The sequence below is a fragment of the Ailuropoda melanoleuca genome, chromosome 6, assembly GCF_002007445.2.
Source record: "Ailuropoda melanoleuca isolate Jingjing chromosome 6, ASM200744v2, whole genome shotgun sequence".
In the NCBI taxonomy this organism is placed as follows: Eukaryota; Metazoa; Chordata; class Mammalia; order Carnivora; family Ursidae; genus Ailuropoda; species Ailuropoda melanoleuca.
The window spans coordinates 78,454,255-78,472,700 of record NC_048223.1 but is presented as its reverse complement, the minus strand read 5'-3'; the positions used below and the strand labels follow the sequence as shown (position 1 = coordinate 78,472,700).

The following is an 18,446-nucleotide window of genomic DNA, read 5'->3' as shown; positions in this document are numbered from 1 at the left end:
GAGTTGCCCCATTTTTGTGTGTGCTATGCTCCCCGAATGCAGCTTCTCTACGAATAGGCGCCAGCAGTTTCTTTCCCCTTCCGCACTTTGTGTCACAGTAAGTGTCCCACCAATGCTCACTGGATAGTGTCCCTGCGCAACAGCCCTGCGAGCGGACCTCGCCTGCCCTTCCATCACTTTCCTTACCCAAATGTCTCCACTCCAATGCTGCCGTTTCTTGAGCACCTACTGTGTGCCAAGTTGTGGGATCTGGTGCCATTTGTGGTAAGAATGTGGTTCCTGCTTTACACAAAGGAAACTGAGGCTGAGAATGATGGCCCCAAGAGCTCACACCCATATCTGGCTCCTTGTCTCAGGAACCTTGTCTCAGAGCTCCATCAACGAGACCAGTCTCAGGACTCCCACGCCCCACCTCTGGTTTTGTCCCCAAACCAGGTCCTTCGTTCCTTCAACCAGATACCCTTACTCACCTCCCCCCAAAAGCCTCCCCTAATTCTCTCAGTCCCTCTCAGAGCTCCTGTCATTTCTATCACGTTGTACTCATTACTACCCTGTTATACCAAGGACCCACCCACATACGCCCCAGGGTCCCAGCAGAAACAGCAGCGGTAAGAGGCATACCCAGGAGGGGCATCAAATTCCTCCTCCCTGACCCAGGACCGTAGACCTCAGGAGCGGGCAGGGAAGCCCCGGACACCACATGCAGGGCTAGCGCCCCTCTCCGGGCGTAGTTCCAAGTGCAGCCACCAGATGGCGCCAGTCTCGTTCTAGCGGGGCTTGCAGTAAAGCTGTGCGGTCGCCAGATGGCGTCCGAGACCGCACCTCCACAGGCAGCGCCGGGACAGGGCGGAGACTAGAGAGCAGGCAGGTCCCAGTGCGGGCCCAGGAGCCCCAGCTAAGCGACCTGTACGTCGCTGCCTCCTGGCCGCACCATGATCCAGCCCGCACCCCGGCTCTCTGTGCCCGCCGCGCTGGCCCTGGGCTCAGCCGCGCTGGGCGCCGCCTTCGCCACCGGCCTCTTCCTGGGTGAGTAGGGCGGGGCCTGCGGTCCCCTCGCAGAACCCCGCAGGCGGGGCAGGTGCGGGAGTCGAGCCCGGAACTCCGCGAGGCTGGGTGTGGCTGAAGCTCAGCCCTGGCGCCCCGGAGTCCCAGGCCCTGACCCATGACCCCTCCCCGGCAGGGAGACGGTGCCATCCCTGGCGATCCCGGCGAGAGAAGCGCCTGCTGCCCCCTGAAGACAGCCCCCTGTGGCAGTATCTGCTGAGCCGCTCCATGCGGGAGCACCCGGCGCTGCGGAGCCTGCGGCTGGTCAGCAGGGCCAGGGGCGGGGAAAGGCGCCCACCTCGGACCCAGCGGGTCCCACGTGGTTGTGTGACCTTGGGCTGGGCCATGGCGTTCTCGGGACTTCCGGGACACAGCTGGCTGGGCGCGGAGGGCGTTCCCTGAGGGCCCGTCCCGGAGACCACGCCCACGGCCGCGCACCTGGAGGGGGTTGTAGACCCGGGGAGGAGCTGGGTGACTGGCAGTGCTGGCGCGACCCTCTCCCCTCCACCACCGCGACACAGCTGACCCTGGAGCAGCCGCAGGGAGATTCCATGATGACCTGTGAGCAGGCCCAGCTTCTGGCCAACCTGGCGCGGCTCATTAAGGCCAAGAAGGCGCTGGACCTGGGTAGGGCGCACGGCCGGGATCACTGGGGACCAAAGTCACCGGGATGTCTCCCGACTCTGGCCTGAGCCTGTCCATGTCCCTTGCCCCCAGGTACTTTCACAGGCTACTCAGCCCTAGCATTGGCCTTGGCGCTGCCCCCGGCCGGGCGCGTGGTAACCTGTGAGGTGAACCCGGGGCCCCCGGAGCTGGGGCGGCCCCTGTGGAGGCAGGTGAGCGTCCCAAACAGTTGAGGCCCTCATCAGGCCCTTGGAGCCTGGCCATTCTCAGCTCCAGAAGGGCCTTGCTGGCTCTGACCCCACTCCTTCCGCAGGCTGAGGAGGAGCACAAGATCGACCTTCGGTTGAAGCCCGCCCTGGAGACCCTGGGTGAGCAACGGAGTGGAAAGGGCCTTGGCGCCATTTCCAAGTGGGGCCACTGGGCGCGAGCTAGTGACCAGGTCGCTGGGTGGGCTTGGGGCAGTGACAGCCCCCTGCCTCCTGGCCTCCTGGCCATTCAGCCACATGCTGGGTGGCAGGGCGCCCCTCCAGGCCAAAGTCCCTGAATGGTCACAGCGCCCGGGCAGGGGCTTCGGACCACTAGGGCAGCTAACTCATACGCATCTGCCCCCCTCCCCCGCAAGATGAGCTCCTGGCCGCGGGCGAGGCCGGCACCTTCGACGTGGCGGTGGTGGACGCAGACAAGGAGAACTGCACCGCCTACTACGAGCGGTGCCTGCAGCTGCTGCGCCCCGGAGGCGTCCTCGCGGTCCTCAGGGTAAGGGATAGACTAGGGGGGAGAAGAAAAAACCGCCGGGGCTGGGTCTCCGTTCTTTTCACTCGGCTCCTCCCTTTGCCCTGCCCCCATGCCACAAAGCCCCGCCCAGTGCACGCATGTAGTCCCCTAGGCTTTCCCCACCTGGGGTCCTTGGTCTCCCACTCTCGCCCCGCCCCTTGCTTAGGCACCTCCCCCTCGGCCCTGCACCCCCCATGATGCCCCGCCCCTCCACAGGTCCTGTGGCGCGGAGAGGTGTTACAGCCTCAACCTCGGGACACCGAGGCTCAGTGCGTGCGAAACCTGAACGAGCGCATCTTGCGGGACGCCAGGGTCCACATCAGCCTCCTGCCTCTGGGCGACGGCCTCACCTTAGCCTTCAAGATCTAGGGCTGGCCTCCAGCGGATGGCCTCTAGGGAGGGGACCTGGGAACCTCAGACATCAACCCTGAGTTTTAAATTCGACAATAAAGTGGGGCCTGGGACACAATCATCTGAGCCTCCGTATGTTGTGCTAAAGTGAGGGAGGGAGGGAAGGCCCTGCACTGGTAGGTTCTAAAGCAGAAGGGGGCCTTGAGGTCACAGATGTCATCCCCTCCCTGGCACAGTCCTAAGGGCCACTTGGCACCAGGTCTATAGCCTGAGGAGGAGCCTCCACAGTTTTCATTGACCTGGCCACATACAGGACCCCAGCTCCTAAGGTCTGCCTCCACTCCACAGGATCTGAGGGCTGGCTGCTGCATACAGCGCCCACCCCTTGGTCTCCCTCCTACTTCACTTCCTAGGAGGGGCGAGTGAAGGTCTTGTTTGGTGAAGCTGTGACTGGAAACCCTATCTGGAGTCTGACAACAGGAAACCGGCCTTGGAGCAGACCAGGCTTGCCACTGGGCACTTTCATAGGTTATGACAGTTCTGTTTGCCCATGTTTTCACAGAACTGGCAGCTCAACCTCACCTCTGCAGTGGAGGCTCTGCTCAGTGGACATCACCTCTGAGAACCAGGCCACTTGACTTAGACCTGAGGACCTCAAGGTTGGAGTGTATATCCTGTCCTCCCCCTGAAGTCCTGGAGGAAGGTGAGGGACTGGGTGTGATCACTGGCCAGAAACGTGTGAAGTAGGCCTAGAGGTAGAAGACCATCAGTATGGCAGTTTTTAAAAAGCTCTGCACGGGAAGAGGAATATAAAATTAGGCTTTCCCACATCAGCATCTATGGGAGGTGGTGGACAGGGAGCCAGGTGCTTCAGTTCTCTCACTTGGGCCTCCCTAATCCCAATCCCACAGGAAGATCCTATCGCCGCGCCACAGACGAAGATCAGGTGCGAATATTGTGTTTTTCCACTATCTGCATGGGCCTAGAATACAATTAGATTTCCACCACTGGGCTAGGCCTGGGTGCTAGAAGGCTGGAGACTATTAGAAACAAGGCCAGAGGCGGCCACAACTGGCAACTTCCACATTCCTACACCTCCTGAAACATACCTGGCATTTTATGCAACCCTCAGGGCCCTGGTTTGAACCAACCTTCTCTCTTCCACATGTTAAAAACGTTATTAGGATGCACCTGGGTAAATACGTTCAGTTTACTCTTAAATATATCTTTGACCAACTGGTAAGTCACTTGTGCCACACCCCAGTCCTGAGAACCTGACCAGGTAATCTCTAGCCACACTGAGGGAAGGCCACCTGTTAGCTGTGAGGCAGGCCATCCAGGGGGCTTCAGGAGTCACAGGCCTATGACCAGCTGCTCCCCACCAAGCAGAGTTTCAGAGATGTCTACTGGTCTACCTCACACCTCTCTTAAGTATCCTAAAAGCAGATGTGCTTTCACACCTAACTTGCAGACATCTTTCCCTGTTTGACCCAGCAAAAGATCCTGACTCAAGCAAACTGGCTCAAATTCCAACTGTCTGCCATTAAATCATGTGTCTTACTCACAGAGGCTATTCCTGCCAGTCCCCTTAGCACAAACAGTGAGATCATAAGGAGCCTTTTTATCGCCACAGTGTGGAAAGCTTGCTTTTCTGATCTCTCATCAGATTCTTTCTGACCTGGAAATTTTCAGCATGTTATCACTTTTTTGGGTGATGAGTCTCAAAGTACCACATTTCCTTCTCTCAGGCTTCCAACGGGTACCTCAGGTCTAGTAGTATAAATGTGTTGAACAAGGCTCTCCCTTTTCTAACCTTTCATCACATCCTTCAAACTATCTTCTCCCATCAGAAACACTTGCTCTTTCCTACTTTTCCAATCAGAATCATCTATTAATTTCTGTCATTCAGCCCAAATGCAGATGAAGGCCCGTGGCCACAAAACCTGAAGGCACTGCTCTGGTCTCACACTTAGACCCAACCCTTTCAGCCAGTGTCTGCCTAGAAAGGAACCACTAATGACCTCTCACGGAGGCACATATACTCCCTTCTCACAGTCCCTCTGGTTCCTGACACCTCACTCCATTTGCCTATACCTCGTCCCATCCCACCTAGGGCCTCGTTCACTTCCCACAGCAATAGCTCACAGGGGTATGGTGTGTGTATACAGCCGTCAGCATCACCCCTTCATTTTCCTTTCTTCATTACTTCCTCTCCAGCCCCTCTTGGGATCAACAATGAGCCAATGGAATTCTGGACAAATTTATAAACTGAAGATATAAAGGCATATATCCTCTTTATTGTAGTCCAAAAAGTTCACGGAGTTACTTTAGGGACACAGAGGACTTTATGGCACAGATTTAGGTAAAAAGCAAAATGCTCACCAGAAAAGTAATGTACTAGCTAGATACAAGGGAGATCTGACCCTGGCAAATGTTTAAACTCTGCAAATACTTGGGAGTCATTAGTTATGTATACTTGTTTTTATTCATAATCTGTAATGTTTGGTGATACCAAAAGTAATTCTAATGATGGCTGAATTTAACAAAAAAATTTTAACCTCATCTTAAAACTTCCACTGATCCATCTTGTTCAATGGCAATTTTCAGTGTTAATAGGAACATAAAAACAAACATGCACACAACTGCACAGTTTTCATAAAGGTCTATTTCATTATTGGTGGGTAGCGCATTTAACAGTTAAATACATTTAAATAATGTATAGATGACTGCATGACTGCAGCATTGGTAACTAGATAGATAACCAATTCAACTAGAAACCAGCTAACAAGTAACTGTCTAAATATTTAAAATACAGCTCTTGTTTAGATCATCCTGTTTTGATCGCCTTCTTGGGGGGGAAAAAAAGCCTGCTGGTCACACTGGAAATATATTAAGGCCAAATCTTCTGATATCCATTCCCAGAGGTTTCTTTCAGCTGGATTAAGCTTCCAACTCCAGGGCAAGCCCAAGTTTGTGGCCTCCAGCATTAATGCTCTTCCCGTCTACCAGAGCAGACAGTGTTAGCTTGACACCTGTGAACAAAAGCAGGCAACCATGATTTGCCTGAAACACCTCAAGAGTCTGCAGTCTTTAATAATCACCCCAGAGCCTGCCTGTCCCTCCCTCAGCATGTCAGACGACCTACTACTGCCAGCCACCAGAGGGCACTTGGGAGTCCCAGAGATACCAGAGAGAACTCAAGTAGTCCCATCCTAGATTAAGGGATCAAGTCACAGAGCATTAAAAATGTTATTGATAAAGTTCAAAGTGCTCTAGAAAATATAGCAACGTTCAAAACACTATCCAGACTATAAGACACTAAAAGACAATCATAATTGGACCATGACAACTACAATGAAGAGACAAGTGGGGGAAACTGAACAGACTACATATTCGTATTGCTCAACTAATGGTAATTTCCTTAGCTGTGACAGTGCTATAGTTGTGAAGAAAAATGTCTTACTCTTGGGATGTGTGTGTTAGGTAGATGTGTTTACATGTCCGTAAAACATACATTTAAATAACTGAAAGGGGAATATGGAAAAAGGAATTATGCATGCAGACATGGAGAGAGAAAACAAATGTGGTAGATGTTAGTGAATGTGGGGAAGGGTATACAGGTGTTCTTCATACCAGTCTTTTCTTTAGGTTTCAAAAAGGCCAAAACAGAAGTCTGGGGGAATATCCCTATTTGAAAGGGGGGGGGGGAGTTCCAAGTGCTTTAGAACTTGCTATTCAAATGGTGGCAAGAACCAGTTGATGCTGGCATCACCTAAGAGCTCGTTAGAAAGACAGAACTCTTCACCCCAGATCTACTGGATCAGAATGTGCATTTTAGCAAGAGTCCCCAGGTGATTCACATACACTGAACTCTGATCAGTACTGCTCTAGAAAATACAAGGCTCAAAATACACATAAAATAAATGAGACTATAGAGACCAAACAATGAAAGCAGTGAACCTTGATTAGAGAAATAAACATTACTACAAGGCATTTCAGGTACAAGTGAGGAAAGTGATGACAGAATAGATAGTAAATAATATGGAGTAAGTTATTAACTTTCTTAGGTGTGATAATGTTATTATGGTTATGCAGGAGATCAGAACGTTCTTATTTCCACGCAGACACATGCCGAAGCATTTAAGGAAGTATCAGGATAGCTGCAACTTCCAAACAGCCCAGAAAAAGAAAAAAAGAATTTAAAAAATTGTGGCAGAAGGTAAACGTGTTCATTGTACTCTCTGAAAGGTTTACAAAGTAAGAAGCTGAGAAATGAAAAATAATTTTTAAAACACCAATCCTACTTATCAAGATACTCACCAGGCCTCAGAGTCTGAGTGTAGCCCACTCCAATTAAACTAGAGTTGTTGACTTTTGCCTAAAATAAAATGCAATAACAGCTGTAAAAAATTTTTTTGAATGCAGAGACAAAGCCCCTGCAGGTTTCCCTATTATGCTGTCAGTAGGACACAATGTTCTTGGTAGTAAAAAGGTGACAGCCTCTGGGATCAAAACAGATTTGGAAATTATTTGATGCCTTCACTCTTTTACAATGTGTAACATCGAAACAGTCCAGAGAGAGAAATACGTAACTATAAGCAGGAGTCACATAAACAGCACCTGTGTTCACATGGCAGTAAAGCCAAGTCTTCAGAAGCCACCAATGACCACGTGAGCTATTAGTCTAAGGAAGAAATGCCCCACTAGTGAACACGTTGTGCCCAACAGATTAAGAGCCTCAAACAACTGGATACAAGTTTCACCTATTTTAGAACAGAAATAAACCACAAAACTGATGGGACATTAAGCAATACTTTGGGGGTGATGCTTAATTGGGGGCACAGCAGCACAACTTAGACGGGAAATGCTAGATACATTTCCAAACACATCCTCAGAAGTCACTCAATGGCACACAGATACAAAGTTGCCTTCCCATTTTAGGCTATGAGAGCACTACACTGGCTGGCATGAAATCCGTGCTGCTGCCGTAGACATACACTTGAAGAGAACAGCGATGTAGCTACCAGGGAGTAATGTACTGCATGAATCCTAAGGTTTTCACTGCAACAATGCAATCAGAAACAGAGAAGGGAAAAATAAATTAATCACTGCCTTGCCAATGGGAAAAGCATTCCGGATGCCTCTCGTGCTCTCTGATTACAGATGCTAACATAAAATAAGAATGGGGCTAAAAGCTTAACTGCCCAAATTATCAAAAACATTGTTCTCAGGAATGAATCACTTTATGTAACAGAAATAACTCTTGTGGAAGGTTTAACTTTCTTTCATTCCCAGTACATACAGTACAGGCAAGTGCCTGACCTGTAAGACTGACACACAGAACAGCTGTGGCTATGCCTGAAACTAGAGCCAGTGCCTCACACTGCCAGAGGCTGTGCTCCCTCCTACCCCAAACCCACTATGACTGAAGGAAGAAGTAGCAAAAAAACCCAAGGACAGGAGTAGAGTGTCCATCCAGCCCCAACGAACCCAGGATGGGTGGGAGGGAGTCCCTGGGGTGCAGGACTTTTAATGCTAAGGCTGGAATAGTCCCAGGCAAAGCAGGATGAACTAGCTGGTCACCCTAGACAGGAGGGAAATCAAAAGACATGCAAGCCCAATCCTGGCTCTCCCCCCTTTCCCCCGCTCTCCTTCCCTAGCAGAGATCCAAGTCCTTTTTCTTCCAAGTTCTGGTATCTCCACCTGCAAAATGGCATTTGCACCACCAACCTCTAAGATCAAATCTAAAAGATATTTTGTAAACCCTAAAGACAAAGTCAAAGTAACAAAGTATTATTATTCCACATAGAAAGACAAAGTAACAATTAAAATACCATTACTCCTGGCCTAGGGCCTGAAACAATGGCTTCCCTGGGCTTAGACAGGCTTGGAGCTCAGGGTTATTATCTACACTAATTGAGTAGCTTTTAAGGTTAAACAAACTCTTGTGACCTGGATATCAAACACTGCCTCCACAGAAAATGCATGCAGCCTTACAAATTCTAATCCCGATCTGTGAGTAAACTAGGGAATGGGTGAACCAAAGTTCAAATTTTCAGCACAATTCAATATACCAAAAGATGAATTCCCACAACGAAACCCCATTGTAAGCCCACAGCAGTACTCACAGAAATGGAAGCAGTGGGATCCAACTGGTATTTGGCTGCAATGCCAAAGCGAGTGCTGTTGGTACCTGATGTCCAAGCAAGGTTTACTGAAGTGTCAAGATCTTCACATACTTTTTGATAAATTGACCCTCCAAATTCTGTCCCATCATTCCTATAAGATATTTTAAATTTGTAAATCTAGAACAGACAATGTAATGTCTATGGCACTAGGTTGATATTGTAGCATTATAGTTAAATAAAAGGCATTGCTCACATGGGCCATAGTATTCCACTGAAAACTTTTAAAAGGTCTTTATATCCCAACCTATGCCCCAAAATAAGAGGTCATATAAATCATGATACATCCATCCAGTAGAATTACCATACAGCCACTAACAATCATGTTGTAGAATACATAATGCTATAGTAAAATTATTAAAATGTATTAAGGTAGGAAAGAGTTATAAACCAGACTGGTATGTATTTTATTTACACACACACACACACACACACACAAAGATGAAACTCCCAAACATTAACAACAAAGAGTATATAGGTGGTGGGATCATGAGAAATTTTGGTTTTCTTCTTTGTACTTCGTTATTTACCAATCCTTTATTTTATAAGGGAAAAAAATTCTTAAGTCATTTTCACATATACATCTAATTTGGGTTAGGTAAAAACACCAGACACTTTAGGCAATCCCACCAACTCAGTACCTCATATCACAATTAAGTCAAATAAACACACTGGCAATTTGGTAACATCTTAGCCTTTACTAAAAATCTAAAGCACATCAAGCCTCATATAAAATAAACATTTACTCTCTCAGCAACAAAAGTCAGACTAACATTTTTTACTATATATTTGAGAGGTGCCCAGAAATGCCCAAGGATGATGATCTATTTGTGTTAAGAGAAATCCTTTAGATTGTACCTAGATTCCTAAGAGATGACAGGTGACATCAATATCATCTCCAGGTCATACATCACAATAATCCCAGAAAAGAAATACTCACACATTAGTGTGTAGTTGGAAGTCCCCAGTCCTGTAGCCCACTGCAAAGTTATTTCTTGTCAGCTTTGATTTGGCACTGTCAAAAGTCATCTGGTACCCAGCAAGCCAGCCCTCGTAACCAAAGACAGCTGAACCATGGATTGCAGGTCCAGCAAAATCAAAGTCAACATCACAACCAAGGTTTATACACTCCCTCTTGTAAGAAGACTTGATTTTACCACTTTTCTTTCTGGAAAAAGAACAAACTGACTTAAAACTGATGCCAGTGGGAAAAATTTACATACATAACTTCTGCACAAAGGGCACAAAACAGATTTATGAACTGCAGTATAACTGGGGGAGTAAAAGCAGTGGCATAATCCTAAAAAGTAAAGAAAATATAGCTCAATGAGCTAAAAAACAAGGGCACAGGGGGTTACTGGACTTCTACCACCATGAGAAGACTGCTTTTGCAGGACGTCAGTCACAAAAGCCTATTAGAGACATGTTAGTTACCCAAGTTAGTCCACAATGAAAAGAGACAAGTATCTGAAGGGAAGCCAACAATAGCAACCATAGTACTCATGACACTCCAAAGGCAGAAAGAGAAATTCACCACCACAGGCAGTTAAGTAAGCTATCAACCAGTAAATGTGCATCTTTCCTAAAGAAACGAGAGAAATGCTTTTAAACTTAAAGCAGACAAAGGGGCACCTGGCTGGCTCAGTTGGCAGAGCATGTGGCTCTTGATCTCAGGGTCATGAGTTCGAGCCGCATATTGGGTGTAGAGATTACTTAAAGATAAAAACGAAATTTAAAGCAAACAAAAATGTCTGTCCATGCTTACCCCGTGTTTGGTGAAAAGGTGGTATCAAATGTCAGTTTCAAACCTTGACAAATCTATTTTGAAAGAAAAAGAATTTGTTTTCAGCTTTATTTCCTTTCTGAAATACAAAAACAAACTCATACTAGAATACATGTTCAAAAGGTACCTGGTCTTCAATTGCGATTTCTGTTCCCAGGGTGTTATCAGTGTTCCATTTTTCTGTGAAAGTCAGACCATACTCACACCATTTATATTTGGTCTCCAAGGTTCCAGTAACTTTACCAGTGTCCGTATTAGATGAACCAGACGTTGAGAATTCCTAATAAGACAATAAATGACTTCATGAACTTTCTTGTAAGCCTAGAAGAATCACTGCCTAACTTACACAAAAAACCCACTGAAACAGTAATTTTACTAATCCTTTTTTCTAGTTTCCCAAATACTAATACACTCTGCTACTGTATGTACAAGAACAACAAATGAGCCTGTCAGTTACTACTAGCTGCTACCTTATTTACACATACTTACATTTTCAACCAATCAATGACAAGTTAATCTGTATCTAATTCTCAACAAACTATTTTAAGGAAACTTCCACTAAGGTGATTTTATTTGGAATTCCAGAATCAGGATGGGAGAGGGGAGGAACGAACATTTTAGTACTGTATCCAATCTGCCTGATATTAAATAAAACACTGTTAAAGGTCAGTATTGTTAATCACAGACCCCCATCACTAAAATGAGCATTCATAATAACTGACACACTATTAGGAAATGTTTCCTGAAAAAAAATTTTTTTTTTTAGACTTTATTTATCTATCTATCTATCTATCTGAGAGCAAGAGAGAGCACGAGTGGGGAGCGAGAAGAGGAAGAAGCAGGCTTCCCTGCCCAGGACCCAAGGATCATGATCTGAGCCAAAGGCAGATGCTCAACCCACTGAGCCACAAGGCATCCGTTTCCTGAAAATTCTTAAAAGGGAAAGCACCCCACTATAGGAGTTCATGTCATGAAAAAAGATTTACAAACTTTGGTAACCCCAATATTCTGTTTTTCTGAGAGAAGAGTCTTCACCAGATTTCATACCTCCCCAACCATCTTTCACATTCTCATTTAAAAAGAAAAAAAGTAGGGAAAGGGAATTATAGGAGATTTACTCTACAGCTGATTTATATGATGCATAATGTAAACTATATTAAGTACAACAGATAATATCAGTAGGAAAAAATCTATTTAATACAGGTATCAATTTGAAGTACATTATATAATCTTATGTTTATAGCAAATACAAGTAACTTGCCAGTCCCTAATTGCACAGCAAGTGAAAAAGGCATAACATGGAGGGCTTACTGAAATTTAAAATCTGCTACAGAACATCTAGAAATCTAATAACCTTTCAGAGCTTGGTAGATAGACAGGCAAACTTCCAAGACAAAAGAGTAAAATACCATTTGAGCATTCTGATTCACAATTTGTCTGATAATGATGGCCACATACTTTGGCCCACTGATAAGGCAAATCTAAACAGACAGCTGATCCGAACTAATAGAGAAGAGAACTCAACCTCAAATTGTGATGCCTGCAAGAGTGAAAAAAATATCAAAAACTGTATTAATAGGAGAAAAGGCCAATCATCCTTCACTTAGAAAATAGAACATTTGAATAACTATTGCTCTGCAGTGAGACAGACTCAATCTCCTGAAATAAGACACTTAAACAGGAATTTCAAGTCAAAGCTTGGCATTCAATGCCCATATTAAAAAGCACCGGATTATGTTAGGAAAAAATGCTGGATATAAAATTAGAGGAGTCCTGGCATCCAGTTCTGGCTGTCATTTGCTAAATGAATAACACTGAGGAAGATGCTTAACTCTTCTGGGTCTCAGTTTCCTCAAGTGTAATAACAAAATCTACCTCTGGAGGATTAAATTGGACTGGCACTGTGAAAGCTCTGTACATTTTCCTGTGCTCTATACAAAAGAAAAGCATTATTAAAACAATACATACGGAGCATGTTCTTCTAGCAGATACTTGGAATAGGAAATGTGTAGAAGTAGGTATTTTTAATCCTGAATGACAATGATTAATGACTCTTGAGGCCCAACCCCCTACCACCTATAGATTATAAGCCAGCCTATATACACCCAAGGAATCCTCAAGACACAAAATCAAGATCACACAGTGGGACCAGAATTGGGCCAGATGACACCACTGGCCAAGCTTACACCCTTCACTCCATCACCAAATACTCTGGCTTCTACATTCTGGAATGAACTGGACAACTCTGCAGTTTAGGTGAGAAAACAGAACCGGCTGTTAATAGGATTTATTTGGGGCCAGGTACATACTTCAAGATCAGTACCACGCTGAGATATACATTAAAAAGAAATCAAAAAAACTATATGGAATCCAGATCATATACATCCTTCATGATCTTAAACCTAATTCCAAAAAACTTTTAACCCTGTCCACAAAAAAAAAGTCTTTTCTCTCCAACAAAGACTTTGATTAACCAAACTAGTACTAGATATGCTTCTTTCAGTGTTCCCCTGTTTAAAATTTATTTTGTATCTCCAACCAGCAAGTAATAAGCTTTTTAAACACAATGATTGAGTATCCCTTTTTTTGGAAGGCCTTTCATGTCTCAACTAGTGCAGAGCGAGTGTTTATAAGGGACCTCAAGAGGTTAAGAGTGGGAACACAAAAAACAAACACTAAGTCACTGCTCTGTACCTTGTACAATTAAGTCGCTCAACCACAGTGAATATACTCAGGCTTCCTTCCAGACCAAAGAAGCCAAACGACAGATATGACCAATATAAAGCCCCAGAAATCCAAGTCTGGGCATTAAAAAACTACAACATGAATAATTTTAATAAGTATCAGTTATATGCACTGAGGGAGTTAACAATTACAGCAAGAACCAAAATATAACCAGCAATATTCAATATTCACACACTATACCCAGTCTCAAAAAATTTTTGAAGAAAAAAAATTACACAAAATTAAATTTTATTTTACTTCCTTTGAGTTAGGCAGAATTAAGACATCCGAATACCAAAATATTAACATCTTTAAAAATACTCAAATCAGGACTCTCTAAATTCACAAAATTCACATGGAAATCTTCCAGAGAAGGCGGCTAGAATATGCCCTTTCTAGAAATGATTAGGACACTCCAATTAAGAGTTACTGAGTATTTTTATGCCAAGAACTCACAATGCTTAATAGGCATAAAAAGTAAGGATTACAAAAGAGTGTAACAGGCTCCCTTATTTCAAGCTTGTAATCTTACAGAGTAAACAATCCAAACAACCAGTCTTTTCTGCGTTCCTTGTGTGTACACAGTAATATGGCAAAAGACCACCTGAAAATCAGAAATCATATCCAAAGCCCAAGTAAATCAAGTTTCATGCAAATCCCTTAAAATAAAATTAACTTCTGCTTCTTCAAGATAAAATGAGTAGACATTTTTCAGTGGTGACTCTTTTATGGGTTGAAAAATTATGTAAAGGCTCATCAGAATTTATGAGATATCTAACACTCACCACACCACTGCATGACTTTGTTTTCACATCCAGTTTCACCAACCCAAAACCTTCAAGTAGAGAGCAAAGAATAACAGAATGATTCCTTTGTATAAAAGACGCATACCAATAGCTGACAACACATTAAAAAAAAAAACACAAAAAACAGTAAGACTTCATATATTCAGAGGGGCATAAAAATGTGGATTGATAAACATATTTAAATGGAAAAAATTTAATTATCCTATACAAACTAACATACATAGCATAGAACATCTATCTCTATGCAGCTTTGCCTAGTGTTCTGGTGCATATCTGGCACAAAAAATTTTGCTTTCAAGCCATTTTAAAACCTAAATATCAGATCAGAAAATCAACTCAACTTAAATCTCAGAACAGCCAATAGTTTATTATAATACAGCCATTTAAAACAATTATCCCACAAAGGTAACTTCCTTTGGGATTAATAATCTAAATAACTAGGGAAATAACCATAAGTGGAGGAGGTTTATATGGAATAAAACCTGCAAGAAGAAAACCCAAATTCATTTAAAAAAACTCATAACCCACTAGGAGTCACCACAAAAGCAAAACAGTAATACGTAATTCTAGTCAACCAAGGCCTAAGCTATATCTGAAGGAAATGAAAGCACAGTTTTTTTCTTACAGGTAAAATCCTTAAAATACAGTTTGAAAAAACTGGAGGAAACTGAGCTAAAGGGAGATGTGGATTATTACAGTACTATTTTAACAGAAATTCTATCTAAAATGTATCTCATAAATGAATACACCAAGATATTTACAATTTGAAAAAAATTTTTATTTCCCCAAGCAATCCAAACACATTTTCACTTTTGTTCTGAAAGAAAAAAAAAATTCTTACCAAATCCTTTGTTGAAAATATCTCTGGCAGCTTTGCCAAGGTCAGCATACGATGGAGGAATACACATTGCTAGCGGGAAGAAACATTCCAGTGTTAACCTTCCTGTTCTTCCACTTTCTGTCCAGGAACTAGATTATGACCCACTGCTATCCTTAAATTCAAGCAGTCCAACTTGTTTAAGACATTTTTGATACTACCAGGAGCTACAGTAAAACTATACTTCAATGATCCGTGAGATATTACCAATAAAGATTTATTTCTAAAATGTATAAACACCATAGGTGGCTACACAAACTTGGGAGATTCCTTCCAAAACACAAAAAACAGACTTTCTATTGCTAAATTTACCAACAGCCTCTCACTTCTTAGGACCCAACTAGTACAAAGGATCAAACACATACACATAGATATATCTATACACACATATCACAGATAATATCCAAAATTCACTGGAATGGGCTGATTTAACCAAATGACATAAAAGCAACACCTAAGACAAGGCCCTCTCCCCTAATACCACTCTTAGTATCCTCAATGAGTTCTTAAACCAACATTCTGGAGTGGAAAAAGAAAGGTAATTAACACTCTGGTCATTTAAATGCTGGAACTTAGAAAAAAACACGATCATCTAGGTTTCACTAGTGTCTACATCAACTAAATATCAAATGGCACTTCGAGCATATTAATATGACTCTCAAGTCCTCGGCCAATGCTACTCGGCTTAAGGGCAAGCAATCTGAGGTGGTTACACCAGCTCATTCATTCTACAGAGCACGTCCACGCCCTTAGGAGCACATGTAATGACCTTGCGCTCTCACAAAGGGGGTTACTACTTCCTCTAAAAGAGTGACCCAATCCTCCAAAGGCCGAGGTAACTTTTTGCTTCTGAGTTCGTCAAAAGCACGTCCTGGAACTAAAGGTGAATAAGGCCAAAGACCAACTCCCCTTGCCTAGACCCTCCATCCGAAAACCCGCAGTCCAGCACCTCCTCCGCAGAGGGAGAGGGTCAGACCGCAAAGTGACTACCGAAAGGGGGGAACTTCCAAGTCCCTGGAAAGATTAGGGGAAAGAAGTTGCGGTTTTCTGGTCGACAGTCTTCGACTGTCCAGCCAACCCCGCCCCATCCCGCAAAGATCTCGGCTCTACTTACGCCGCGCGCAGCTCTGTCCGTAGGTCGCCATGGCGAGGCCACAGGAAGAGGTGATCTGCGGAAGGGACAAGAAGAGCGATCAGCGGGGGAGAGAAGCAGGTCAAGGGACCAGAAGGGGGTCTCACACACAGACAGGCGAGGAGCCGCGGGGCAGCGCGGCCATCTTAGGGAGCCCGGGCCGACCCCGAGTCTGGTTCAGGCGTCCTGCTTGGCCGCCGGGGCCTAAGCAGTCAAGGGACGCGGGCGCAGCGTACCTGGTGGTCTCCTGAGAGGGGCCGCTACCGCCGCTCGGCTCGCAGCTGAGGCCGCTGGGCTCGCTCAGGGTCGGGCGGTAGCTACCCCGGCTGGAGGGCGAAGTGAAGGAGACACCGTTCCGCCCGCCGCAACCCTGTCCTCCCCCCGCCAGGACCCCGCCGATGCCCCCGCGGCTGTCCGCCGCGCCGGCCCCCGCAACGCCGCCCGCTGCCCACCCCAACCTGCTTCAGAACGGCCACGAGGACCGAAGGCACCCCCACCCCCGGCGTGGGCTGCTATTCTTCTTCGGCGGGGGCCGGAAAGGCAGAAGCTGCTGGACCTCGGGTCAGGCAGCGATGAGGGCAGCCCCAGAGGCGAGGGGGCGGGGAACGGCGGAGGCAGCGCGGTAGGGACTGCGCGTGCGGGGGATGGGGCGGAGGCCCCCGCGCGCGCTCCTCACGGGTGGGGTGGGGCGTCAGGCGCGTGCCCGAGCGGGGCCCGGCGCCACTGGGCGCGGCTGCGCACCACAGGGGTCACGTAAACTCTCCGGCTACCCTTCTCAGCTGTGGCTATCGTACTCTGCGGAGACAGTCTTCGTACGGGGCATCTGGAAGGAGTCAGCTGAGCGTTACCCGGTGTACGCTGAGCACGCGCAGCATGCGCTTCTGAAAGACTCTCTCTGCAGGCCCAGGGAGAGCGAACGCGGCACGGGGGCGCCACCTCCAGCCCCACGCGCACTTGCTTCCTTCGTCCACCTCCCACCGAGGTGTAATTGCCAGGCTGAGCCCGATTCCGCCGGAGAGACTCTCCTGGGGTGCCTCTCCCAGAGCAAACTTGAGCCTGCCTCGGGGTGCCCCGCCCCTTTTCCTCGCTTCTCGCCTTAGGGCTCCTCTTCTGCCGCCTCCGGGTTTAGAGGATCATGCCGCTTTGCACGCTCGCCCAGCCGGAGTTGTCTTGATGAGTCAAGCCTGCTAGAAAATTTAGGAGTCTTGCTGACCAGGCATTAGAATGTTGCACTCGAGTTCCTTGAGTGTGCGCGAAAAGTGAGGAAGCTAAGGGCGGGGGGGGACGAGCCGTCTAATGAGAAATAGGATCAACTGAAGCTCCGGAATCAATCTCCAATCTCAGCATTTTATCTTCACAGTATCGCAGTTCCCTCATCAATAAAACGACACGTTTAAATGAGACGAAGTGGTTTTTAATAGCCATTCAGCCACACACAATGAGCAAAACCTACCCCAACCCCCATCTCCTCTGGCTCAGAAATCCACCTCTACTCAAATGCTGCGGCGTTTCCACCTTTCTCCTAAACCAGACGATAACTAGATAGACTTCCACAAGGCGAACCCAGATTAAAGGAGCATCCTGGTGGACTCCCTCCCATGTGCAAACCCAGCCAGCAATCTTGCCTGGTCATTGTAGGAACTACTCCTGCAAGGGATTAGCAAAGGAAGAGTCTCTGCTCTGGCAACAGAAACACTGATTAATTCCTTCATTCAAGCTCAGACAGGTTGAGTTGAAATCAGTCCCGCTGCGCTAGAACTGGTTGGCTCCGACTGTGTTCGCTTTTGTGAAGCTGATGGCAGAGACTGATGTCTCGTCCTAGATAAAGCATAACACACCACCTTCCTGGAAAACCTAGTCTGTGCTCAGTTACCTCCATTACCTGCCTAGCGGTTATTCACACTGTGAACTATCTGTAGCATTTTTATCCCCCAGAGAATTTTACTTTGCCACAAAACACAGATCTGAGGCTTTAGCCTCTAGGAACACAAGGAATGTACACAATACCTAATAACCAGGAGAATGATGGCAATTTACTTCAAAGTTGGATTCAGTAAATATATTCTAGTGCTTTCATTCAAAGCTCTTTTGAGGTGCCTAGGAGGCTCAGTTAAGCAGCCCTTTGGGGGCACCTGGGTGGCCACTT

The 18,446-nt window shown here is 46.0% G+C and overlaps 2 protein-coding genes across 7 annotated transcripts; one reads left to right on the top strand and one right to left on the bottom strand.

The window, feature by feature from the left end:
- Positions 1-346: 346 nt before the first annotated feature.
- Positions 347-5,144, top strand: COMTD1 (catechol-O-methyltransferase domain containing 1). Of its 6 annotated transcripts, XR_002143252.2 has the most exons (9): positions 347-1,026; positions 1,181-1,308; positions 1,566-1,671; positions 1,762-1,880; positions 1,982-2,036; positions 2,291-2,424; positions 3,356-3,496; positions 3,705-3,739; positions 5,011-5,144. XR_002143252.2 is itself a non-coding variant. In XM_011228389.3 (7 exons), exons 1-7 carry the CDS (start codon positions 933-935, stop codon positions 3,413-3,415), a joined length of 696 nt encoding a protein of 231 aa, XP_011226691.1. In that variant the 5' UTR covers positions 347-932; the 3' UTR covers positions 3,416-5,112. The 6 variants fall into 6 exon arrangements, 2 of the variants coding, with proteins under 2 accessions (XP_011226691.1, XP_002922018.1); XR_004626176.1 differs by having other exon boundaries at positions 3,356-3,739; XR_002143253.2 differs by lacking the exon at positions 3,705-3,739 and having other exon boundaries at positions 5,011-5,143.
- A 294-nt stretch (positions 5,145-5,438) lies between these two features.
- Positions 5,439-16,697, bottom strand: VDAC2 (voltage dependent anion channel 2). Its single transcript, XM_002921973.4, has 10 exons — positions 16,537-16,697; positions 16,283-16,337; positions 15,133-15,201; positions 14,271-14,320; positions 10,889-11,041; positions 10,744-10,796; positions 9,919-10,146; positions 8,922-9,072; positions 7,114-7,171; positions 5,439-5,825 (listed from the first exon to the last, which is right to left on the bottom strand). The coding sequence occupies exons 2-10, from the start codon at positions 16,311-16,313 to the stop codon at positions 5,734-5,736; spliced, it is 885 nt and encodes a 294-aa protein (XP_002922019.1). The 5' UTR covers positions 16,314-16,337; positions 16,537-16,697; the 3' UTR covers positions 5,439-5,733.
- Between the last annotated feature and the right edge of the window lie 1,749 nt (positions 16,698-18,446).

Bases quoted from the DNA above. Each gene is read 5' to 3' on its own strand.
- COMTD1 (XM_002921972.4), top strand. From the start codon at position 933: ATGATCCAGCCCGCACCCCGGCTCTCTGTGCCCGCCGCGCTGGCCCTG. The intron at 1,027-1,180 runs GTGAGTAGGGCG...CCTCCCCGGCAG, and splicing joins CGCCACCGGCCTCTTCCTGG to GGAGACGGTGCCATCCCTGG. The intron at 2,037-2,290 runs GTGAGCAACGGA...CTCCCCCGCAAG, and splicing joins GCCCGCCCTGGAGACCCTGG to ATGAGCTCCTGGCCGCGGGC.
- VDAC2 (XM_002921973.4), bottom strand. From the start codon at position 16,313: ATGGCGACCTACGGACAGAGCTGCGCGCGGC. The intron at 9,073-9,918 runs GTGAGTATTTCT...AATATCTTATAG, and splicing joins TTCCAACTACACACTAATGT to GAATGATGGGACAGAATTTG. The intron at 5,826-7,113 runs GTGAGTATCTTG...TTTTGTTCACAG, and splicing joins CACTCAGACTCTGAGGCCTG to GTGTCAAGCTAACACTGTCT.